We start from the raw sequence: 26,285 nt of genomic DNA, 5'->3' as shown, positions 1-26,285 counted from the left end.
CAGTGGAGAGAGAGCAGGTTCTCATGCATCTTTCCCAACCCCAAAGTTGGAGGAGAGCTGACCTGGAGGGTGCTGGACAGAGGGAGGACGGCAAGCAGGAGGATCCGATCCATCATTGTTGGTGAACAATGAGCCGTCACCACCCTAATTAAAGATGTAATTACAGCCAATACATTCTGGGCTGAGAATGAATGACGGATGGCAGCCAGGCACCTTGCAGACAGCAGCCAGGAGGTGCTGCCTGGTAGTTGCCCCTTCAGCTGAGGGACCTCCCCTCAGCACCCTCTCCCCTTGTGCTTCCAGGGTGCCCTGGTGCCTCCAGACAGGAAACGGGAGGCTCACTCAGCCGGAGCCTGAGGCTTGGGCTGAGGAGCCAGTGAAGGGCTGGGGGCCGGGGCCCATTGGAGAAATGAGGGTGGGGCAGGAGCCAGGAGGACTCAGGAGTGGGGGTAGGGGGTCCTGTCTCAGGCAGGGGAGCGGGGCTGCTAACAAGCTGGTATCTCTGTGAGAGCATGACCACAGAATAGGATTTCAAGGCTTGCCTGGTACTGGGTGTAACTGGGTGTGTAACTGGACCCTGCAAAGGCCAGAGAGGTTGATGGCCACTGACCTTGACCCTAAGGTGGTGGCAGGGGCCAGGCCCAGGGACTCAGCCCACAGTAGAGTAACCACAGCAAGGGTCTGGTGAGCCACACTGACTTCTAGGTCTGGCGCAAGCTTCCGGGTCCAGCGGGGGCTCTCCTGAGGGCTGACTGGTCCTTGGCTGGGGGCGAGGGTGCCAGGCAGGGAACTGGCGCATGAAGTGAGAAAAGCGGTGGGCTTCTCTGATGGCCCTGGCTGCTGTGGCTTCCTCCTCCAGCAGGGCGGGCCCCAGCCCCCTGCCCCTCTCCGGGACTGCATCTCCTCTCCTTGGGATCTGAGCGCCTGGATTCCAAGGCCTGTTTGCCCCAGGCCCCACCTCCACGCGCCCTCAAGGAGTCAGGGCCAGGGCACTCCGAGGCCAGCCTGAGCTCTCATCATCCCAGAACCACGGCAGGAAGGCCTGTCCGGATGGCGAGCTCGGTGGCCTCAGCCTCTTGGTCCCATCTTGGTCCCATGGTGGCCCCTGGCCAGAGTCCTTCAGGGGTGTGGACTGACCCCAGGGGAGAGAAGGAGAGGTGGGGGGCTGTGTGGAGCCCAGGCAGCAGGCAGAGGGGAGAGAGGGAAGGACACTGACAGCAGAACAAATGCTTGTAATTTTATAACCAATCTCAGTGTGTCCATGGGGGGCCGTTTGTGCCTACACTCAGGACCAATCAGCCTGACAGAGCTATGAGTCTGCCTGAGTGAATGTGAGCAGCTTTCCCCCACCCACCCCCCCAACACCACTTACTGCAATCTCATTACCTGCCCAGCCCAAGACCAGCCGGGGCTGAGGGGCTGCAGGGAAGGGAGACCCAGCCCAAGCTGGAGCAGAGCCAGGCCAGAGCCAGGGCTGGGCCTGGGCCCAGGGAGGTAGGGAGGGAGGGCCTTGGGGACCCAGGGGATCAGAGGAGGGGGAAGAGGGAGGCACAGTCTCAAGAAGCAACAGATATTTCTTAGGGCCTCCCACTGGGTGCTGAGAATTTAGGATACAGGTGGGGCACAAGTCCCTGCCCTGAAGGCGCTTGCAATCTATTCAGGGCAGAAGGAAAGACTACAGGTGGAAGGGCCAGGGTGGAAGGTAGAGATGAGAGAAGTGCCCAGAGGGCAAGGAGGAGGAGCTGAGGGGCAGAGCCCGGAGCCTTGCTGGCATTGGCAAGGGACTGCAGGGAGAGGGTGAGCCGTGGAGAAGGGAGCAGAGAGATGTCTGGAGTGAAGAGAGCCAGGGCAGAGCTCCAACACATGGTGAGAGAGATGCCCACCCACGGGAGAGAGGGGAGGGCAGCCAGGGGAGGGGCTGGCCGGCCAGCAGTGGATATTAAAGGACGGCCTTGCTGGATATCTGGCTCTGGGGATGGCTCTGTGCCCATTAGTCTCTCTAATTGTCAAAAATCTAATTTAGTGTCTGGAACCCGGGCCGTCCTCGGGTTAAATGGAGGGAGGCAGGCCCAGCCATAAATCTGCCCTCCCAGCCTGGGCTGGTGCTAATTCTGCAGTTAAGTGAGGGGGTGAGGAGGGCAGCAAGATGGGACGAGGAGGGTTCCAGAGTGTGGGTATTCTCTGCGCCTTGTTTGGTCCATCCAGGGGAAGCACCTCATATGTGTGATGAGCTCAGAACTAGCGGAGTCTTTCATGGGTCTGCGAGGCTGGGACTGTTAAACCATCAGCCCCCCTCCCCCCGCCCCCCACCTCCTGGACAAACTCAGGCTCTATGGCTCTTGCAAAGAGCACAATTGACAGGCCACGCTTCCTACAATAACATCCTGAGTCTTTGGTGAGGAAGGAGCGCAGGGAGATCCATACCATGTCACCAAGTAACTAGTCATCAAGTTTGCCAGGGACGGCCTCAGTGAAGGGGACGCTGTGCTATTCCCATCAGGTGCTTGAGGGGCAAAGGGCCACTCCTCAGTCAGGGGGAGGACACTTTCTACTGGACATCCCAGCCCCTCCTCCCCTGGGTCCAGGCCCCAAACAAGGTGCACTGGGGACCTGGACAACCTCCGAGGGCCACATGTGGCCTGAGGCAGGGGAGGGCTCTGGGCTTGGTAATGCCCTCACTCCCCTCAGAGCTGCTAATTGAAAGCAAGGGGTGTGGTAAGCTCAGCAGGAGAGGTTGAGGGACTGAGAGGGTTCCCTGAGAGGCTCCGCTTCCATGAGGGGGGGGAAAGCAATTTCTCCTGGCTCCTGCACCATCTCACCAGGCACCCACCCGGCCTCTCCTGCTGCTAACGAAGTGCCTTTAATTAGCATCCTAATAAAACGCTTTTAATTGGCAAGAGCCAATCAGGAAGGAGAGAGGTCTACTCCCCTTAGTCACTGCCGGTGGTGGCACAGCTATACGTTTAAAGGGGAGAGGGATTCCAGGCCCGGTCTGGCATAAGGAGACTGACTTCAGGACTGAGTTTTCCAGGTCATGCCCTTGGACCTCATCCTTCCTGGCAGGGGGGATCTGACACTGGGCCTGAAGATGAGCTCCATAAACCTCTAGAGAGCCTCTACTCTTTTTTTAAAGGAGGTACTAGCAACGGAACCCAGGACCTCGTACAGGAGAAACCGGTGCTCAACCACTTGAGCTATATCTACTCTGCTGACTCTTACGCCCCTGCCTTCTCTCTAGGGTGCTGCCTGCCCAGAGTTGCTAGGGAGTAGACTTCAGTGTGATCGTGGGCAATGGGATCCCTTCTCTTGCTCCTCAGGTTCCTCATCTGCATCAGGTGCTGGGTGCACCTGATGCTCTGGCGTTCTTCCAGCTCTAGCAGCAATGCTTCTGCCTGAGGCCCTCATGTCCACCATGGGCCTGAGGATGCTCTAGTGACCACTGTGGACAGTCCAGGCAAGTCAGGCACTGAGACCACAAAGCTGATAGATGCCAGGGAGGTGGTCAAGTGGGAAGAATACCCAAACTAAAGGCCTACAGGTCTAAAATTTGGAGGGCTTAATTTTGAGAGGGTCCAGCTTATGAAACTAGAGAAGGGACAAGAGAGAAAATGGAGAGTCCCTTCTGCAACTTTGTACCCATCTTCCTAGGTTTGGTTTCAGGAGGGAAGGGGGAGGCTCACTGGGAGCAGCAGTGCTATCATCCAGACCCTGGTGGCAGGGTTCTGCTCATTTTTACAGCTGGGTGGAGTCTCTTTGGAAATTATTATCAAATGTGAGCTCACCTGTCTATAAACTGGTAAAGTGGGATGCTGGGAAAACATGTCTCCTTACCTACTGGGGAAGCAGAGAAAAATTAAATTCTGTGCTCAGTTTGGGTTGTAGTTGACTGAGGCTATGATGACAAGTTCACAAATTACACATCACTTTGGCTTCAATTCGAAAGTGAACACTACTATATGCCAGGGACCCAATAGTCACACCTTTTGGTCCTATGCACTTCTTGATTTGTCTATCTAAACAACTCATTCTCCTCTTGATGCTGAAGCAAAGAGACAAGACACTTTGAAAATTCAGTTTAATTTTATATTTGTAATTTAAGTTATTTTTCTGAACAGTTAAAAAAACAAACAAAAAAACCCAAATCAAAACACACTATATTACCATGATACTAGGTTGTGAACATATTGGTACATCGACTATACATCACCGTAACATAATCACAAAGTCAAAGCAGTCAGTACGTAAGGGTCTAGAACAAAGAGCTGAACCAACCAGCAGCTCTCAGGGAAGCTCACATTTGTTGCCAGGCCAGTCCCCATAGCTGGAATCCACTGAACATCCCTCAGATCAGACTGGGTTGAGCTTAAGTGTTCACTGATTTGGGAAGGTGTTAGTTTCCTTGCACCCAGAGGTCTAAACAACTCCTCCCCAACCCTCCGCAGCCCTGAAAAGCTGGTCTTTCCCTTCAGTGTTCAAGGAAAAGGGATAGGAAGAGAGGTAACACTTTATGCCATTTACTGCACTGGTCCTTCTCTGTCTCTCTCTCTCTCTCTCTCTCTCTCTCATACACACACACACACAGAGTAAGGAAGGAGCTAAGAGAGCCAGCTGGGTTGGTTGGAAAGTATTTCAGATGTCATCTGCCTCCACGAATTTTTAGATCACAATACTCAACTTCCAACAGAAGGGGTTTCTAGATACCAATGCTTGAGTTCCACCTGGTATCACGCAGCCATGATCATGTTTTGGTTTCTCTCCTCAGCCCCAGTGATTCAGAAGTCACATGAACTATAGGTTAACAAAAAGCCAAACTCAGCCTGATTTCCCTAAGAGATGGCTGTTTTTTCTGGCACTAATTATATTGAGACTGTGGCTAAAGTAAGAGGCCCTGTTTGTCTGTCATTAGTTGTGTGGATGAAGCCCAGTGTAATGAACCTAGTCTACAGTCTCTGGATGGACTTGTTAGGGGTAAAGAGTTATTCTAGGAGGGAAGAAAGGAAGGCAAGGAGAAGCAAGGGTACCTTTTCATGTTCTCCAGCTCCTAGAGAGTCTGCTGAACTCATCCAAATGGGGAAGGAGATCAGAAATGTGGATCAAAAGTCATACGGCAAACCTGATGATCAAAGAATGTGGTAGGCACAGGGGGTGGGTATCTAAGCATCCTTTGCCCCACATGTAAGTACCTTGGATTCCTCTGAAATCGAGCTTGCAGCCTAGCCCCTCAGCCTGCACTACTCTGGTTTGTATTGTTTCCACTCCAGGAAGGACGGTATTACCATCTAAGGTAAATGGAAGATGCTAAGAAGGTCAATAATACCAAGGTATCTAATCTAATCCTAGAAAAGAAAAAGCAGTCCCAATTGTTACCAGTGTCCCCCACCCCATTCCACTCTACACCGAGTCCTTTGGTTCCATCTGCAATCAACTGCTATATAAGGGAGAAGCCCTTATATATAGAAGTCATTCAGACCAATGAGTACCAGGAGAAGGCAAGGGAGAGGAGTTCACATTTTCTTCTCTTCAGCTGTCGATTGTACAAAAAAAAAATAAAAAGGATTTTTCATACTTAAGCAAAATACAGAATGATAGAGGGGTATTAGGATCTTGTCCAGTTCAGAAACAAGTTATGCTAGTCAGACTTTATTACTTTTCAACAGAGTTCCAAAAAGAGCCCATCTCTGAAGGAGTCACCAAAAAGACTTTTGCCAAGGGACAATTATAGGAAGTCTCCCATTCATAATTCACAACTTTCAAATTGCACATAAAGTAAAAGGATGTTCTTAGCAGTGAAAATATACACATGCATCAAGGCATGCTGTTTCTGCTTGTGGCCCCAGTGTTAACTGAGGGGTTGTACATGCCCACAACAGTGCAGATGCATGCACATCTTTCTTGCCCGCCTTGGACAGGGTTTACCCCATCTTTAAGATGGGCTTTTTCAGGCTCCAGGCTGGAAAGTGAACTTTAGTGAGAAGAGACTAAATCTACAATGGAGACGTTTCATTTCAGAGCCAAGGGCATCTCCAGCTCCTTTTCTACCACTCCATTAAGTGTTGAGACTTACTTTCTCTCTCTCTTTTTTTTTTTCCCCAAAAGGTCAAACTTTACATTTATTCTAGCCCAGTTGGGGATTAGTGATAATCAATTCCCACTGAAATCATGCAGAGATGGTAAGTGGGGTTTACCTTCTCTGGAAATGAACTTCTGCTTACCTGATTATTTCTTCTACAATGAACTGGTAAATGACCCCCAGAGCTGACAAATGTGAACGATTCACGTTTTTCAGACCACTTAACTTCATTCCCATTTTCATCAACAGCAGAGAGGACAACTTGTAGACTATCTTTAACTGAGCTAATAGCTCCAGATCTGCAGGGTCCATCCTTGGTGTCATTTATGATGTTGGACAAGCTTCAAAACAATCTGAGGAACAATATACCTTCAACTTAACCTAGATGGGACAGCAAAACCGTGGGCACAAATGAATATTCAACAGCTCCCACTTTTATAGCAGCATGTAAGAGAAGGACTAGTAAAGTTATGGCTATTGGACAATATTTTGAAACAGCTAGAAATCCATACCTCTTTAATGTTTGACTTGTATGTTTTTCAGGGCTGACAGCTCCCTGACCTCAACTGTGGCAAAATCCTTAACCAATCAAAAAGCCATTTATAATCAACACAACAGACAAGAAACCTTGATAGTGGTTAAACAGAAAATGTTTCTCTGTAGCATCTGGGTAGTTGCGGAGGGGATTGTGTTCAGAAAATATTTTCCAGGTAATGATGCATCATTACAATGGGAAATGTTTTCTGAATATAAGCTAGAACCAAAAGCTTGAAAGTATTCATAAAACAGGAAAGGAAAAATGCATATGCATAATCTGCCTCTCACTACATAATAACAACATTCAGTCCGGGTACATTTTTGGAAAACAGGATACCTTCTTGCAAATCAGAGGGAAGAGTGAAGATGCTTTTCTCTCCCCTCTCCACACGCTGAAGAAGGTGGTCATGTGCAATTGGCTCCTGTTTTGCTGTTTCTAGAGCAGCTGAATAAAATGTGCTCTTTTATTTAGCTGCTTTGACTGGGAATGGAAACAATGGGACTGGCTACCCAGCTTCCAAGGGAAACTTAAGACTGCACTGTGGCCTTGGGGCCTTCCATGGGTGTGCCCATGCCACGTAAAGTGGCCCGGGCAGGTCCACTCATGCCCTCAGAAGCAAGCTGGACACGTTAGCTGTACACCCTGTGCTTCCAGGTTGGTGTGGCAAATGTGCCCTTGTACCTGCAGCCCACTGGCTAGAAAGCCCAGACAGCTGCCTTCCCAGTGGCCATGCTAGCCTACTCATTGCTGAGGTCATTTGTTTATACTGTCTACCAATTACCAGAGAAATTTTATTGGTTGGGGAGGTGGAGGGCAAAGTAAGGCCAGGAGGAGGAAGAAAAGGAAAGAGAAGGCAATTTCTGCCCCATTAATAAACCCTGTGTGCCAAATTTCACCCCATCCTCTTTCTCTGGCAGCTCTGCCCTTTTGTGAATAGCAGGTTTGGGAAAAGCAGAAGGAAGGTTCTGCAGTACAAGGCTGTGGTGGTTAGATTAAATTTTGAGAGATGGTATTTATGGGCTAAATGAAATAGAAATCAGCTTTTACTTCACACCATCTCATAAGCTACCCCAATCATGATCTTGGCAAAGATACAGGCGACTGGATGCTCACATGTCCAGATGAGTAAATCAAGAGATGTGAACCATTATGCAGAATGCACTGAATGATTGGCCCTGGCCATTTCAAACCTTTCTGTAGGCTGAGCTTTACCAGTGATTTAAGATGAAGTACAATGCTCTTTATTACACATCTAATTGTTAATGAGAGGAAATGCAATCAGCAACTCCTTTCCACACTCTACATGGAATCAGGGAGACTGCTGAGTCCAGATAAGATGCAGCCATTGATGGAGCCCAGGAAATTTCTGCCCTTTGTTGTTTTTTTTTTTTTTTGGGGGTGGGGGTGGGGGAGAGAAAGGAGAAGAGGAAGAATTGCCAATATGATGAAAGTACCATGTCCAAGAAGCAACTGTTGCCATATAGGGTCACTTGCAGCAAAAGCCTGGATTTGAAATTTTGAGTGAACAGCATTTGACTCTTTCAAGTGTTGCAATTTCTCCCTGATTTGCTTCATTCTAATTGAGGACACTCTTTTCACACACTTTCTTTTCTAGTGGAGTAGAGAAACAGGTTGAAGGAGAGGGAAGAGGGACAGAAACAGAGAAAGAAGAAGGAAAGACACCCAAATATTCCAGAGTGTGCATTCTTGTTTCTCTCTTTGCTTCTTGCCCTGGAACTATACAGAGAGCTCTGTCTCCTAAGTTTGGTGGTGGTGGGCTGATCTTGCCAGGTGCTAAGCATTTCTGTAGTTCATGGGGAGACCCTGGGGCTTTCTGGCTTGAAGTTGCATCCCTTTGACCCCCAAAGTGGGTCTCTCCTAGTAGGCTATACAGGGAACTAGTTCTGCTTAACGCAAAGCAAGAGAGATTCTGGCAAAACACTAAATATATTTATAGGTCATCTTTGTCTGGAACCAAATGGGGAAAAAATGGGTGCAGAGGGGGAAGGAGGAGGGGAAGGGAAGTGAGGTTTAAAAGTTCCAATCGTTCATGAAAGATAAAAGACATCTTCCGATAGCAGCATGGAAGCAGCCAGCTGTGCTGAGTAGACCATCCTGGGTCGACTTCAGATCAACCGCGTCCCAACAGGAGTCTCAAAGCCCGGCTCCTCGGCTAGTCCGGGGAAACTGGGTAGGAGTTCGATCGTTACTGTTCTTGCTCTTCCTGGCATTGGCAGATACATTAAATACCGCAACTTTAATGAGTCCTGTATGAAAACAGAGCAAACAAGCATTACTTCTTTTCCTGTATTTCTTACTTGCTCTAAGAGGGAAAGAACATGAACTTAACTGCTGACTGGGAGAAAGGCTTGGAGGTCTTTCCTAATGCCTGCTCTTTATCCATGCCATGCAGAAGCTTCTGTCAAAGGCCACATGGCCTGTGTGTGGAATTTATACCAAAGGCAGGACCACATACTCAGGGCCATGGGGCTCAAGGAGAGTAACTCTGATGTCTTGAGCTTATGACTGAGCATGGTTAGCCTCACCTCAAACTGTGAGCTACCCCCAACAGTGGCAGTGCAATCAAGGAGAGTTCTGAGGCTCTGCCGAGTGACCATGAGCACAGTGGTGCCGCTAGCAGAGGTGGGGGAGTTGGGTGAAGGTGGTCTGGCTCTTTGGCTGCAGGGTGCTGGAAGTATGGCTACGGGGAAAGTCTGACAGTAGATGTGCTGCACTAGAAGTGTTCCTGCGGCTTCAAGGTCAGTTGTGTAGACAGTGGCTGGAATGTGGCCTGGAAATGAAGCTGAAGCTTTGGGATTAAAGCACCCAAAGAAGGGAGGTCTGGAAAGGAAGAGAGATCTGAAACGGACTCTTAGGGTTAGCTATGTTGAAGGGTGAAAGAAAGAAGGAAAAAGAAACAACCAGAGTGCCACGAAGAATAGTAAAATTGTTAAAATGCTATAGAAATCTAAGGAAGCGATAATTTTGACAAAAGGAGGGGAATGGTACATGATAATTACAATATTAATAATAATAATGACCACTTTTTACTGAAGGTTTGTTATATGCTAGGCACTGTGCTAAGTGCTAAGCTTTTCTCATATATTATATCAACAGAATCCTCACCACACCTCTGAGGCAGGTATTACAATCCTCCTTTTACTAATAAGGAAATGAAGGCTCTGGGAAGTTCCCTGCCCAAGGTCACACACAGCTAGGAAACACCTGAGCTAGGATTCCCACCCAGGCCCATCTGACTGGGCAAGGAGGCTGAGGACCACTGTGTCCTCCATGAAAGCAGTGAGCACCGAAGTGAGCCTGGCAGGGCACAGATCATCTGTGAGAAGAAACAGCACAAAAATATGTACAGAAAAGATTATTAAACGTGCACTTCTGTCATACCAACTGAGGCAAGTGTGGAAATGAGAAATCATTATAAGGGCAATGCTCCCCAGTAGTTTGTGCAATTTTCCCTAACTGGGTATAACATTGTGTTTTTGAAGTGGTTAGGATACCACATATGATCTGAATATACCATAATGCAGACAACCTGGATATTTTAGGATCTCTTCCTGCCTCAGAGAGAAGTTGGAGACTTGAGTAGGAGGATACACAGAATTGTCACCAACATTCAGAGGTAGCTATTCCATGGTCTTTTTCGGAGGGGGAGTGAGTGGGAGGGTGAGGATAAGGATAAAAAAGCTAGTTTTTAAAGTGGAACAACATTAATGAGGTAGGGCTGTGAGATGCCAGAGTGGTATTTCACCAAGGAATTTTTCCATCCACACATTAGATGATCTACCTGGCTTAAAGGGTCTCTATTGTAGGTACTGGTTTGATCTGGAAACTACAAAATAACAAGCTTTTGGGTCATTATTCTTAGTCAAAGTGTTTCAAATCTCATTTTCACAACATCTATTAGTAGACAGGGCAGGAATTACTAGTTCCACTATACAAGTAGGACCCCAGAATCATCTAGAACTGTGGGTGGCTACCTTGATGAAAGGCAGCATGCAATGTAGCAGCTCAGTCCTCTCCCACCTTGTCTGCCTCCTCTGCTTTATAGGATTTGGTGATTTAATGGGCATGAGAAGGCTCAAAAAACTAACAGCACCTTATAGCAAATATTCCATCTCCCACCCACAGTGCTATGTAGATAATACTTTTTCATACCTGGGCAAGTATGAGGTCAGTGTATGATTATTTATCTGGAGATATAGGTGTATGTTCGAGAAGGGGAGCGGGGGGGTTCAGCTTGGGCAGCTGGATCATTTAGGAAGTCCCAGATGAGAATTGTGTCATCATGTGAACTACTGACAATCTGGAATTCATCAAACTGGAGTCGGAAAACTCTTCCAGAATGCTCCTAAAGAAGCAAAAACAAAAACTCCACATTATTGACATCTGCTTACAGCGTCTTTCCTCTAGGACTTAGGGTTTCTTTATTTCCAGGAAATATAGCCCATATCTTTAGCAAGATACTCCCTGATCCTTCTCACATTGGTAGCAATAGGCAAAATGACAAGAGGGTAAGAATTTGAACTGCTCAAAATCAAAAGGACAAATTAAGCAATATATCAAAAGAGGAGTTTATGGAAATATTACGGTGTGTTGATAATTTTCTCTACCAGTTAGTTGTTTCAAAAATACAGAGAAAAAACTTTGACTAAAGGGTACTTGCGCCAGCAGCATATACACTCATTGCTATGAAAAAGTCAAATTGGGCAGTGATTTCATACACAAAGTAATAGTCCCTAGAGCTGAGACATGTTAAACAGTTGTCTAGTTTCTCATTGCCGACTCTCCTTGGCTTTGGTGGGAGGAAGGCATTCCTCAGTATTTCCCTGGCCTTATCCTCTCTCTGTCTCTAGATTTCTTCTACACTCAGAGGCCAAGGGTTGGTGAGAAACAATCAGTAGTGTGCTGTTAAATGTTTTAACCATTGGCTCTCCTCAATTTGCAGAAAGTTTGTAGATTTTCACGACATTAGAAACTCCTACCATGGCCAAATTCAAGCTACCCACATGAAGTCAACCAGCTTGCAACATTCTTAAGAATTTAATAATTGGCAGTCATGAGCAGGTATGAGTCTACCCTACTTCACCACTGGGTTACCACTACCCTGATAAAAATGGAGAATACTTCTAGCATCCCAGAAGGTAGTCTCATGTCCCCTCCTAGTCAATATTACCACCCTCCCAACATGCTTTCATCATTAATTTATTTTGCCTATTCCTGAACCTCATATTATAAGTAGACCCAGATAGTATGTAATCTTTTGTGCTGGTTTCTTTTATTCAACATTTTATCTGTAAGATTCATTTATGTTGCCATATGTAGCAGTAGTCATACTTTTATTGCTAGTTGATATCCCATTTTATGAATATAACCATTTATTTATATATAGTCTCCTGTTGGTATATATATGGACTGATTGCAGTTTTTGGTTACTATAAAGCTGTTATGAACATTTAGGCACATGTCTTTTGATGGACTGATACACTTATTTCATCTAGGAACTGAATTGCTAGACCACACAGTAGGAACATAGTTAGCTTTAGTAGATAATACCGGTTTTTCAAAGTTGTGTAAATTCATACTCCCATCCTCAAAGTATCAGTTTTAGTTTGTTCCATTGTCACCTACAATTGATATTGTCAATCTTTTAAATTTTAGCCATTCTGGTAGTATTTTATCATAGTTTTAATTTATATTTTTCTGATGATTAATGAAGTTGAGCACTTTTTCATATGCTTTGTATTAGCATTATAGTGTTTTTTTTACAAGTCAGGTTTACTGAGATGCAATTTATATACAGTAAAATTCATCCATTTAGGTTGAAAGAAGTTTGACAAATGTATAGTTGTGTCACTATCACTAGAATCAAGTTATAAAATGTTTCTCTTACCCCCCAAAATTTCTTTGTGCCCCTTTGCAGATAATCCTTTCTCTCCTCCCAATCCCCATGGCAACAACTGACCTATGTTCTTTGTCTCTATCATTTTGGCTTTTTGAGAACGTCACCTAAATGGAATCATACAGTATGTAGCCTGTTGTATTTGGCTTTTTTTCACTCAGCATAATTCATCTCAGATTCAACCAGGTTGTTGTGTGTGTCCGTGATCCCACTGTATGGTTGCACCACTGTTTTTCACCCATTCACCGGTTAATAGACATGAAGCTGTTTCCAGTTTTTGATGATTATGAATAAAGCTATTATAAATAATTGGATACAGGTCTTTTGTGTGACCACAGATTTTCATTTCTCTTGGGTAAAGATACTGGCATGGGATTGTTGGGTCATTTGCTAAGTGTTTGTTTCACTTGATAAACAACTGCTAAACTGTTTTCCAAAGTGGCTGTACCATTTTCGCAATCTTACCAACAATGAATGAAAGTTTTATAATAGCTGCTTTGCATCTGTACCAGCACTGGGTATTGTCAGTTTTTAAAGTTTTAGCCATTCTAAGAGATGAGTAGTGGTCTCTCTTGAGTTTTAATTTGCATTTCCCTAATGCCAAATGATGCTGTGTATTCTTCCACGTGTTTGCCATCCATATCTATTTTCTGGTAAAATAACTGTTAGAATCTTTCATTCATGTTTTTATTGTGCTCATTTTTATTTAATAGCTTATTAGCTAGTTTTTCTGCTCCTAGTCTTGACCCAGCTCCATAGCTACTGTAATCCTTTGCAAATGTCAATCATTTGACTCTTTCGTTAAAAATCTTCCAATGTCATGCCACCACATTTGGGGAAAAATTCATAGCTTCTACCAGTCTTCCAGGTCCTCCCCAATCTTTCTTTGTTCTGATCTCATCTCTAACACTTTCTTCCTGCTCACTATGTTCCAATTAGAGTGGCCACCTTGTGCCTCAGAAGCATACCTCAGCAGCCCAGTATCTCTCTGTGGATCCCTCTTTTTTCCAGATAAGTGAATGGTTTGTTACTTCTCTCCCTTCCAGTTCATGCTCAAATAAAACCCAGTCAGAGAGACCCTTCCTCGTTCCATTACATAAAAATAGTACCCCCACCACTCTATTCCTGTTAGCCTGATGTTTCTTCTTAGAACTCACTGCCCAAACCCCATTAACTTTTTATTTTAATATTTCAAACTTACAGAAAAGTTGCAAGAAGAGAGGAAGGAAATGTATACCCTTCACCTGGGTTCCCCAATGATATCATTTTTACCACATTTGCTTTATCATTCTCTCCCTTCACACATGCACACATACTATTTTCTTTTCCTAAACCAACTGATATTAAGTTGCACAAATAATGGTTCATTACTCCTAAATGCTGCAGCGTGTATTTCCTAAGAGAAAAGGACACTCCTACATAGTGGCCACAGTGCCAGTATCAACACTAGGAAATTAGCATTGATATAATATTATCATTATATCTACATGGTCCATTCAAATTTTTGCCAAAAGCTCCAATAGCAAGTTTCTTTTACAGTTAAATAAATAAATACTTTCCCCCATTTTCTCTAGGATCTTGAATTTAGAATCATGAATTATATTTAGTTGTCTTTAGTCTACTTCAAATTGGTATAGTTCCTCAGTCTTTCCTTATCTTTTTTAAAAGATTTTTTATTTATCCCCCCCGCCCCCGCCGGCTGTCTTCTGTCTGTGTCCATTCGCTGTGTGTTCTTCTGTGACTGCTTCTATCCTTATCAGTGGCACCAGGAATCTGTGTTTCTTTTTGTTGTGTCATCTTGTTGTGTCAGCTCTCCGTGTGCGGGGAACCAGAGCCCCACGCGGGGGACACCCCTGCTTAGCAGGGCACTCCTTGCCTGTATCAGCACTGCGCATGGGCCAGCTCCACACTGGTCAAGGAGGGCCGGGGTTTGAACCAAGGACCTCCCATGTGGTAGGCAGACACCCTATCCATTGGGCCAAGTCTGCTTCCCTCCTTATCTTTTGTGATCTTGATATTTTTTATATCAGGCTAGTTATTTTGTAAAATAACTCGGTTTGTGTTTGGCTAATGTTTCCCCATGATGAGATTCAGGCTATACATTTTTGGCAGGAGCACCACAAAAGTGTCATCTTTCTCAGGGCAGCATATCAGTAGGCACATGATGCTTATTTGTTCTACAATCAGTGATATTAACTTTGATCATTTGGTTAAGATGGTGTTTGCCAAACTTCTTCACTGCAAAGACTATCTTCCCCCTTTTTTAATAGTAAGTATTTTGTGGGGAGATACTTTGAGATTGTGTAAATATCCAGTTACTTAACAAACTTTCACCCATTCCACTGATCATTCTTACTGAATATGACAGTTGCCAAATGGTGATTTTCTAATCCTATTATTCCTTCTGCATTTATTAGTAAAGACTCATGGATTCTTATTTTATTCAATGGGTTATTAAACTATAATTAAGTAATATAATTATTTTGATGTTCAAATTGAGTCAGATTTGGTCATTAGGAGTCCCTTCAATCTGGTTCCTGTGTCCTTTTGACAAGTTCCCATTTATAAACATTTGCTTATTTTTCCCACTCTTAGCTACTTTATATAGTAAAACTGTGATAAGGTAAAATTTTATGAATGAAACTCTCACAAGTTTTCATGAGGGGGTGAATCTACAACTTCTAAGTGAATGTTCTTGAACTCTATAGGCTTTATTTTTCTTTAATCCTCCTATATTGACTCATCAGGCTGCTGAGCTACAGAAAAATACAACAGAACTCTTCTTTTTCCTTACTCAGGACACTATATATACTCTATTTTAAGAAACCTCTGCCTTACAAATATAAACACACACTATAGCCACTATGTCTTGATACACTGCTCTGGACCATGTCATTTTATGTGGAAGCTTGTCCTCAACACATACACATTTTTTGAAAGACTATCAGAATTCTATTCCAATGTGGACAGAGATAATCTATACCTAAAGATCCCTGTCCAAAAAGGATTTAATTACTAAATCAATAAAAATTTGTTGGGGGCCTTGAAGGAGTAATAAAGATCAGAATTATACTCTAACTGTAAGCCAATAGGAAACTGGAAAAACATATGAAACTATTAGACAAAAATAGTACAGGACTGTGATCCTTGTGAGAAGGGCAACAATGAGGAGAGCCCTACATCTACTCAGCTTTCTGTCTGAAGGCACATTCTGGACTTAAGCAGAGCATGGTAGTCTTGCTGAGTTGAAGACACAGAGATTGAGGTTTAGTGAGACTGAGGAAGCTTGGAAGTTGTAGGGTAAGGACTGTGAAAAGAAGGAAGCGCTACAAAAAAAACCAGAAAATAAAAAAAGAGCAAACAGAGAGCTGCAAACCGAATGGTTTTTAGAACTCCCAATAAAGATGGAAATCATTTGCATTCTCATCTGGCAGGATGGAAAGTTCTCCTTGATCATTCTGGGAATTGTAGAGATTCCAGAGGGGGGCATGAATTAGTAGTGGGGCCAAACTATCCCTATAGTACAGACCATTCTACATCTGCCCTAACGAAGTATAAAATCAAATGTTGAATGTATCAACCTGAATTGAAAGTAACTGCCACCAGAACAAAATCCAACTCTTTAAAGGAAGACTACAAAATCCGGATTCATACTCTACAAAGTAACATCCACATTGTCCAGCATCCAGTTAAAATATATATGTGATGAGGACAAGCTTGCATGTACAAGGTCCCAAGTTCAACCTCTGGTACCTCCTAAAAAAAAGTTTAAAAAGCTATTATAACTATGTTCATGCATTTAAAGGAAAACCTGAACTAAGTGTGGAGATAAATGAAAGACATAAAACAAAGAATCAAATAAAACTTTTACATTTATTATTTATTTACTTATTTATGTATTTTAGGAGGTAATGGGGATTCAACCTAGGACCTTCTAAATGGGAAGCAGGTGCTCAACCACTGAGCTATATCTGCTCCCCCTCAAATGAAACTTTTAGATGTGAGAAATACAATATCTAAAATAAAAAATTCACCAAATGGGGAAAAGGATTAATGGCAAAAAATCAGAGAATATTAAGTTTAAAGAACAAAGTCTCAGTGACCTGTAGGACATTATCAAATTGTCTAACATATGTGTAACTGGAGTATTAGCAGAGGAGAGGGGAGAAAAGAAAAATTTTCCAAATTTTATGAAAACTATAAATTTACAGGTTCAATAAGCTTAACAAACCCCAGGCAGAAAAAATACAATGAAAAGCACTTGAAGGTATATCATAATTAAATTGCTGAGAGCCAGTGATGAACAGAAAATCTTAAAAGCAGCCAGAGGAAAAAGATATATTATGTACAGAAGAATGAAGATAAATGACTTCAAATTCTCATCAGACACCAAAAGAAAATGGAATGGCATCTGTAGCAGTTTGATATTATTGATGAATTCCAAAAAGAAATATTGGATTATGTTTGTAAACTGATCTTTTCCTCTAGGCATATTAGATTATATTGGATTCACAGGTTTACTTGATTAAGTAAGTATGTAAACCTCTTGTGCCAGTAGGGCTTTGAGTCCCCCACCTTTAGTGGGTAGGGACTCATAGATAAAAGGTATGGCAAAGGACAGAGTTAAGGGTTTTTGATGATGGAGTTTGATACTGAAGCCTTAAGCTGGAGCCCCAGGAAGTAAGCTCACAGAGGAAACAGAAGCAAGCCCCAGGAAGGGGAGAAACCCTGAGCCCAGGAAAAAGAAGCCTGAAGACAGGAAGAACCCAGGAAGCCTGAACCCTTGCAGATGTCGGCAGCCATCTTGCTCCAACACATGAAAATAGACTTTGGTGAGGGAAGTAACTTATGCTTTATGGCCTGATATCTGGAAGCTCCTACCCCAAATAAATACCCTTTATAAAAACCAACTGATTTTTGGTATTTTGCATTAGCACCCCTTTGGCTGACTAAAATAGCATCCAAGTTGTAAATCTAGAATTCTGTTGCTAGCAAAAATATCCTTCAAAAATAAAGGCAAAATAAAGACTTTCAGACAAGCAAGAGCTGAGAGACATTTTTGCCAGCATACCTGATTTTACAAAATGTTAATGGATGTTCTTTAAGCAGAAAGAAAATGGTATCAGTAGGAAACATGGATATATACAAAGGAATGGAGAACACTGGAAAAGGTAAACATGTGGGTAAAAAGAAACCACTATTTCCCCCTATTTTAAAATTTCTTTAAAAGGCAGTTGACTGGGTGTGGGACAGGGTCTGGAAGTGCTGTGAACTGCAGCTTGTGGTATCGGTGTGCCATGTCCATGGAGAGAGGCTGAAGCTAAGGCATTGAGACAGCCAATTAAAGGCAGAGATGGTCAGCCTAGATTAAAAAAATTAAGACCCAACTATATGTTGAATATAAGAAATTCATTTTAAATGTAAAGACACAGATGTGTTAAAAGTAAAATGATGTAACAAGATACACCATGCAGGGAAGCGGAACATCACTAAGACATAACAATCTTAAGTGTATATGCACCCAATAACAGAGCTAAAAATATATGAAGCAAAAGCTGTCAGAACTGAAAGAAGAAATAAGACAAATCTAGAATTACAGTGGGAGACTGCAACATTCCTCTCTTAATAACGTGTAAAACAAATAGAAGAAAATCAGTAAGCAATCAGAAGACCTGAATAACATACTCCAACTCAATCCAAACTGACATTTATAAAACAGTCCTCCAGACAACAGCAAAATATACATTCTTTTCAAGTGCACATGAAACATTAATCAAGATAGATGATATACTGAGCTATAAAACAAATCTCTAAATTTAAAAGGACTGAGATCACATAAAGTATGTTCTTTGACCACAAGGGATTTGAATTAGAAATCTTTAACAGAATCTTACATGGAAAACACTAAGTATTTGAAAGTTAAACATGATTCTAGTAATTTATCAGTCAAATAAGAAATCACAAGTGACATTAGAATATATTTTGAAGTAAATGAAAATGAAAACATATATCCAATTTTGGGGGATATAGCTAAAGCAATGGTTATTGGTAAACTTATAGTTTCAAGTGTTGATAACAAAAAAGAAGGAAAGACCCTAAATCAATGATTTAAGTTTCTATCTTAAAAAGCTAGGGGGAAAAAAGATGGAAAAATAAAAAGAGGGGAAATGGATGTGGCTCAACCAATTGGGCTCCTGTTTACCATATAGGAGGTCTAGGGTTCGAAGCCCAGGGTCTCTGGGTGAGGGGAAGCTAGCCCATGTGATGAGCTGGCCCATGCAGGAATGCAGCCCCATACAGGAGTGCCGCCCTGTGTGGGAATGCTGCCGGGTGCAGGAAAGCCACCCCACGCAGGAGTGCCAGCCGACATGGAGAGCTGGCGCAGCAAGATGATGCAACAAAAGACACAGAGGAGAGAAAACAAGAAGACGTAGCAGAACAGGGAGCTGAGGTGGCACAAGAGAGTAATCTCCTTTCTTCTACTCTGGAAGGTCCCAGGATTGGTTCCTGGAGCCGCCTAATGAGACTACAAGCAGACCAGACACAGGAGAACACACAGCGAATGGACACAGAGAGCAGACAGTGTGGGGGGCGGGGGGGGGGGGGGGGTTAGAGGGGGAGAAATAAAATAAATAAATCTTTTAAAAAAAAAGAAAGACAAGCAAAGGAATATAATGAAACCAAAAGCTGATGAAAAAAAATCTCGTTTGATTGATAATGATTGATACTGATTAAAAAAAAAGAGGGAACGAAATGATCAAAGAGGAAACAGAAATCAATATCAGGGGTGAAAGAGGGGCCATTACTACTGATCCTACAGATATTAAAGGGATAATAAGGGAATATTACAAACAACTTTATGTCAACAAATCCGACAACTTAGGTGAACAAATTCCTTAAAAGATACAAAGTACCAAAATTGACACCAGAAAAAAAAAATCTTCTAATAGATAAACTGCATTTGTAATTAAAACTTCCCACAAAGGAAACTCCAGGTCCAGAAGGCTTTACTAGAGAATTCTATCAAATACATAAAGGAGAAATAATAGCAACTTCTACAAAAACTTTTTCAAAGAATAGAGGAAGGAACACTTCCAAAATCATGTTATAAGGTCAACATTACCTATGATACTAATAGCCAGCAAGAAATAGTACAAGAAAATAAAACAGACCAATATCCTTTAGGAAGAAGACACAGAGAATCTTTAACAAGGTATTAGTAAATGAATCCAAACATATAGGATTTATACATCATGACCAAATGGGATTTCTCCCAGGAATGCAAAGTCAGCTGAACATTCAAAAATCAATGTAATACACCACACTAACACAATAAAGGCAAAAACCACACTATTATCTCAAAGGATACAGAAAAAAGCAGTTAAGAAACTCTGACATCCATTCCTAAAAAAAACTCCCAGCAATCTAGGAGAGAGGGAACTTCTTAATCCTGATAATGGGTATCTACAAGAAATCTATAGCTAACATGTATCTATCTATAAGTATATATAAAGTGGTGGAAGAATGAATGCTTTTTCTCTAAGATCAGGAAAATTAAATGGATGCCTGCTCTTACTGATTTTTTTTAACATTGTATTGGATATCCCAGACAGTACAATAAAATAAGAGTAAGAAATAAAAAGTATTCAGCTTGAAAAGGAGATGTAAAATTGCTTATCTACAGTTGTGCAATGAGCAACCAGAAATTGAAATAAAAAATACCATTTACAATAGCATTACAAATATGAAATCCCTAGGAATAAATATGACAAAAAATATGCAAGACCTTTATAATGAAAGCTACAAAACACTGCTGAGATAAATTTTAAAAGACCTAAACACATGGAATAATACATCATCAGACAATTACCACTATGGTCCATAGTGTACATTTGCTATAGTTCATGAGAACACTCTTGTATTTGTACTGTTAACCACAGTCCATCATCTATTATAAGTTCACTGTGGTATACAGTCCCAAGCCTTGTACAATCTACCCAAAGTGTAACTCAATGGCTCTCACTTTCACCAGAATTACGCAGTAATCACCTCAGTACATTTTTGAATGTTTCCTTACTCCAAAAGAAAAAATCCCATACCCCCCTACTATTGTCCCTTGGCATTGATATAGTACCATCTTTGATATTTTTTTTTTTTTTTTTAAGATTTATTTCTCCCCCCCTCCCTCCATTGTCTGCTCTCTGTGTCCATTTGCTGTGTGTTCTGTGTCTGCTTGTGTTTTCATTACGCAGCTCCAGGAACCAATCCTGGGACCTTCCGGAGTAGAAGAGAGGCGATCAATCCCTTGCACCACCTCAGCTCCCTGGTCTGCTAAGTCTCTTATTGTCTCTCCTCTTTGTGTCTCTTTTTTTTTTTGTTGTTGTTGTTGTTGCATCATCTTGCTGCGTCAGCTCTCGCATTGGCCGGCACTCCTGCGTGGGTGGTACTCGGCGTGGGCCAGCTTGCCAAGAGGCCCTGGGTATTGAACCCTGGACCTCCTGTATGGTAGACCGGAGCCCAAATGCTTAAGCCACATCTGCTTCCCCCTTCTTTGACATTGAGGCAAGAATACTACAATATTGCTGTTAACTATAGTCCATAAATTACATTAGTTGTATTTTTCCCATGTTATCACCATAGTCCTAATATCTCAGAACAGTGACATACCTTTGTTCTAGTTCATAGAAGAACATTCTTGTATTTGTACTATTAACCACAATCCTCATCCATTACTAGGCTCACTATATTATACAGTCCCTAGATTATTCTCTAGCTTTCTTTCAATTGATATTTACACCCCTAGACTACCCCTTGCAGCCACAATCCCATTTATAAACCAGCCAGTGTTAGTTATACTTCCTATATTACCATCAACTCAATCCATTTCTACATATTTACAGTCAAACTAATAAAAATTCTACATACATTAAACATCAGTACCCCTTCTCAGCTCCCATCCTACTTCCTAACAACTTATACACTAGGTTTTAACTCCATGTGTTTATTCTTTATATTTAGCTCATATTAATAAGACCATACAATATTTGTCTTTTTGTATCTGGCTTATTTCTCTCAGTATAATGTCCTCAAGGTTCATCCATGTTATCATATGTGTCCCAATTTCATTTCTACTTACAGCAGCATAATATTCCATTGTACGTACATACCATATTTTATCTATTCATCGGTTGCTGGACACTTGGATTGTTTCCATCTTTTGGCAATTATGAATAATGCCACTATGAACATCGGTATGCAAATGTCTGTTTGCATCAGTTTTCACTTCTTCTAGATATATTCCTAGTAGAGGGATTGCTGGGTCATAACAAAATTCTATATTTAGCTTCCCGAGGAACAGCCAAACTGTCTTCCACAGAGGCCGCACCATTCTACATTCTCACCGGCAGTAAAGGAGTGTTCCTATTTCTTTACATCCTCTCCAGCACTTGTTTTCTGTTATTTTATAAAATGATGATCATTCTTGAGGTATGAGATATCTCATTGTAGTTGTGATTTTCACTTCCCTAATAGCTAGTGATGTTGAGCACCTTTTCATGTGCTTTTTAGCCATTTGTATTTCTTCTTTGGAGAAATGGATATTTAAGTCTTCTGCCCATTTTTTAATTGGATTGCTTGCTCTTTTATTTTTGGGTTGTATGATTTCTTTATATAGTAGGGAAATTAAACCCTTATCGGATTAATGTTTTCCAAATATTTTCTCCATTTAGTTGGCTGACTTTTCACCTTCTTGACAAAGTCCTTTAAAGCACAAAAGTGTTGAAGTTTGAGGAGATCCTATTTATCCATTTTTTCTTTCATTGCTCATGCTTTTGGTATAAGATTTTAGAAACCACCTGCCACCAGATCTTGAAGACATTTCTTGACATTTTCTTCTAGAAGTTTTATGTTCTAACTTTTATATTTAGGTCTTTGACCATTTTGAGTTAATTTTTATATAAGGTGTGAGATAGGAGTCCTCTTTTCTTTCTTTTGGATATGGATATACAGTTCTTCCAGCACCATCCATTGAACAGACTATTCTGCTCCAGCTGGGTGAGCTTGACAGTCTTGTCAAAATTCACTTGACCATAGTTGTAAGGATCTGTTTCTAAACCATCAATTTGGTTCCACTGGTCTATATGTCTATCTTTATGCCAGCATCAAGCTATTTTTACCACTGTAGCTAGGTAATATGATTTAAAGTCTGGACGTTGAGAGTTCTCCAACTTTGTTCTTCCTTTAAAGATATTTTTGGCTATTTGGGGCCCGTGACCCTTCCAAATAAATTTGATAATTGACTTTTCCACTTCTTTAAAAAAGGCTGTTTGAATTTTTATTGGGATTTCAATAAATCTGTGTTATCAATTTGAGTAGGACTGACACCCTTTTATTTTTTTAAAGATTTATTTATTTATTTATTTCTCTCCCCTTTCCCCACCCACCCCGGTTGTCTGTTCTCTGTGTCTATTTGCTGCATCTTCTTCTTTGTCCGCTTCTGTTGTCAGCAACACGGGAATCTGTGTTTCTTTTTGTTGTGTCATCTTGTTCTGTCAGCTCTCCGTGTATGCGACACCATTCCTGGGCAGGCTGCACTTGCTTTTGGGCTGGGCAGCTCTCCTTATGGGGCACCTTGCGTGGCACCCCTGCGTGGCACGGCACTCCTTGCGCGTATCAGCACTGTGCATGGGCCAGCTTCACATGGGTCAAGGAGGCCCGGGGTTTGAACTGCAGACCTCCCATGTGGTAGACGGACGCCCTAACCACTGGGCCAAGTCCACCGCCCCTGAACTGACACCTTAATATTTGGTTTTCCAGTCTATGAACACAGAATATTCTTCCATTTATTTAGGTCTTCTTCTAATTTTTTTTTTTTAGCAATGCACTGTAGTTTTCTGAATATAAGTGCTTTACATCCTTGTTAAGTTTATTACTAAATATTTGATTTTTTCCCCTGACTTCCTCCTTAGATTGTTCATTACTAGTGTATAGAGAAACTACTGATTTTTGTGTATTAATCTTGTATCCTGCCACTCTGTTGAGTGCGTTTATTAGCTCAAGTAGGTTTGCTGTAGATTTTTTGGGACTTTCTAGGTAGGTATAGGACGGTATCACCTGCAAACAGTGGAAATTTTACTTCTTCCTTTCCAATTTGAATATCTTTTAATTCTTTTTCTTGCCTGACTGCTCTAGCTAGAACTACTCTATGAAACAGTGGTGACAGTGAGCATCCTTACCTTCCCCCTGATCTCAACAGGAAAGTTTTCATTCTTTCACCATTGAGTACAATATTAGCTGTGGGTTTTTCATATATACCCTTAATCATGTTGAGGAAATTTCCTTCTATTCATATTTTTTCTTAGTGTTTTTTATCAAGAAAAGATACTGGATTTTGTTAAATGCCTCTGCATCAATCAAGATGGTCATGTGATTTTTTCTTCTTTGATATATTAATGTGGTATATTACATTGACCAATTTTCTTTTGTTGAACCACCCTTGAATGCCTGGTATAAAACTCACTTGATCATGATGAATAATTCTTTTAATGTGTGTTAGATGCAGTTTGTGAGTGTTTTGTGAGGATTTTTGAATCTGTATCTGTATTTATTAGGAAAATGGGCCTTACTTTTCTTTTATCATAATCTTTATCTGACTTTAGTATTAGGTTAATATTGGCTTCATGGAGTGAATTTGGTAGCATTCTCTCCTGTTCAATTTTTTGGAAAAGTCTGTGTAAGACTGGCATTAATCCTCTTTGTTTTTTAAAAAATTTATTTCTCTCCCCCCCTTCCCCAGTTGTCTGTTCTCTGTGTCCATTCACTGTGTGTTCTTCTGTGCCCACTTGTTTTCTTGTCAGCAGCACCGGGAATCTGTCTCTTTTTGTTGTGTCACCTTGCTGCATCAGCTCTCCATGTGTGAGGCGCCACTCCTGGGCAGGCTGTGCCTTTTTTTTTTTGCCCAGGGCATCTCTCCTTACGGGGCACACTCCTTGCATGTGGGGCTCCCCTATGCGGGGGACACCCCTGTGGCATACCATTCCTTGCGCGCATCAGCACTGGGTGTGGGCCAGCTCACCACACGGGTCAGGAGGCCCTGAATTTGAACCCTGGACCTCCCATGGGGTAGGCAGACACTCCATCAGTTGAGTCAAATCCACTTCCTGGCATTAATCCTCTTTGAATGCTTGGTGGAATTCACCTGTGAGGCCTTTGGTCCTGGGCTTTTCATTTTGGAGAGTTGTTTGATGACTGTTTCAATCTATTGTGATTGGTCTGTTGAGGTGTTCTATTTCTTCCAGGGTCAGTGTAGGTTGTTTGTATGTTCCTAGGAATTTCTCCATTTTATCTACATTGTCTAGTTTGTTGGCATATAGTTGTTCATAGTATCCCCTTATGATCTCTTTTATTTCTGTGGAGTTAAAAGTAATGTCCCCATTTTCATTTCTGATTTTATTGCATCTTTTTTTTGTCAGTCTAGCTAAGGGTTTGTCAATTTTGTCAATCTTCTCAATGAACCAACTTTTGGTTTTGTCAATACTATTTTTTTTTTTTTTGTTCTCAATTTCAATTATTTCTGCTCTGACCTTTGTTATTCATTTGGCTTGGTTTGGAATAGTTTGCTGTTCCTTTTCTAGTTCCTCTGGCTGTGTAGTTAGGACACTGATTTTAGCTTTTTCTTCTTTTTTAATGTGAGCATTGAGAGCTATAAATTTTCCTCTCAGCACTGCCTTCACTGTATCCCATAGGTTCTGATATGTTATATTCTTGTTTTCATTTTTCTTGAGATATTTATGGATTTCCCCTGCAATTTCTTCTTTGACCCACTGATTATTTAAGAGTGTGTTTTTAATCTCTATATATTTGTGAATTTCCCCCTTTTCTGTCTATTGCTTATTTCCAGCTTTAATCCTTTATGATCAGAGAAAGTGCTTGTATACTTTCAATCTTTTAAAATTTATAGAAATCTGCTTTGTGACCCAACATATGGTCTATCCTGGAGAAAGATCCATGAACATTTGAGAAGAATGTATATCTTGCTGTCTGGGGTGCAATATTTTGAATATGTCTATTAGGTTTAGCCTATTTATCATATTATTTAAGCTCTGTTTCTTTATTGATCCTCTGCCCAGATAGTCTATCTAATTATGACAGTGGTGTATTGAAATCTGCAACTATTACTGTACAGCCATCTATTTTTCCTTTTAGTTTTGCCAATATTTGCCTTATGTAATTTGAGGCATTCTGGTTAGGTGCATATATATTTATGATCGTTATTTCTTCCTGGTGAATTGTCCCTTTATTAATATGTAATGTCTTTCCTTGTTAATAACAGCTTTGTTTTAAAGTTTATTTAATCTGATAAAAGTAGAACTACTCCAGCTTTTTTGTGTGTGTGTTTTGTTTTTGTTTTTTTTTTTGGTTACTGCATGTGTGGAGTATCTTTTCCAGCCTTTAACTTTCAATCTAATTGTATCCTTGGGTCTAAGGTGAGTCTCTTGTAGACAACATATAGATGGCTCATATTTTCTTATCCATTGTGACAGTCTGTCTCTTTTGATTGAGGTGTTCAATACATTAAAATTCAATGTTATTACTGTAAAGGCAGTTCTTAATTTACCCATTTTTGACCTTTGGATTTTATCTGTCATATCTTGTTTCACCACTCTTTTTACACTTTTAGTTACTTTTAGTGATATGATCTTCATTTCCAGACTCTCTTCCAAGCCTCTCTCTCATGTCTTTGCTTTTCAGGCTGTAGCACT

The 26,285-nt window shown here is 41.7% G+C and overlaps 1 protein-coding gene across 9 annotated transcripts in view; it reads right to left on the bottom strand.

Annotated features, from left to right (window-relative positions):
* Nucleotides 1-4,069: 4,069 nt before the first annotated feature.
* BTRC (beta-transducin repeat containing E3 ubiquitin protein ligase) overlaps nucleotides 4,070-26,285 on the bottom strand; it is a 228,204-nt gene continuing 205,988 nt past the window's right edge. For all 9 annotated transcript variants that reach the window (XM_058298531.2, XM_058298529.2, XM_058298530.2 and 6 more), the window contains 2 exons: nucleotides 10,782-10,974; nucleotides 4,070-8,875 (listed from right to left, as the gene is read on the bottom strand). In XM_058298531.2, the coding sequence (XP_058154514.1) occupies nucleotides 10,813-10,974 (162 nt within the window). In that variant the 3' untranslated portion in view covers nucleotides 4,070-8,875; nucleotides 10,782-10,812. The remainder of the gene's footprint in view (nucleotides 8,876-10,781; nucleotides 10,975-26,285) is intronic.

The sequence above is a fragment of the Dasypus novemcinctus genome, chromosome 6 (genome assembly GCF_030445035.2).
Source record: "Dasypus novemcinctus isolate mDasNov1 chromosome 6, mDasNov1.1.hap2, whole genome shotgun sequence".
NCBI lineage: Eukaryota > Metazoa > Chordata > Mammalia > Cingulata > Dasypodidae > Dasypus > Dasypus novemcinctus.
This window is presented reverse-complemented; position numbering and strand designations above follow the sequence as displayed.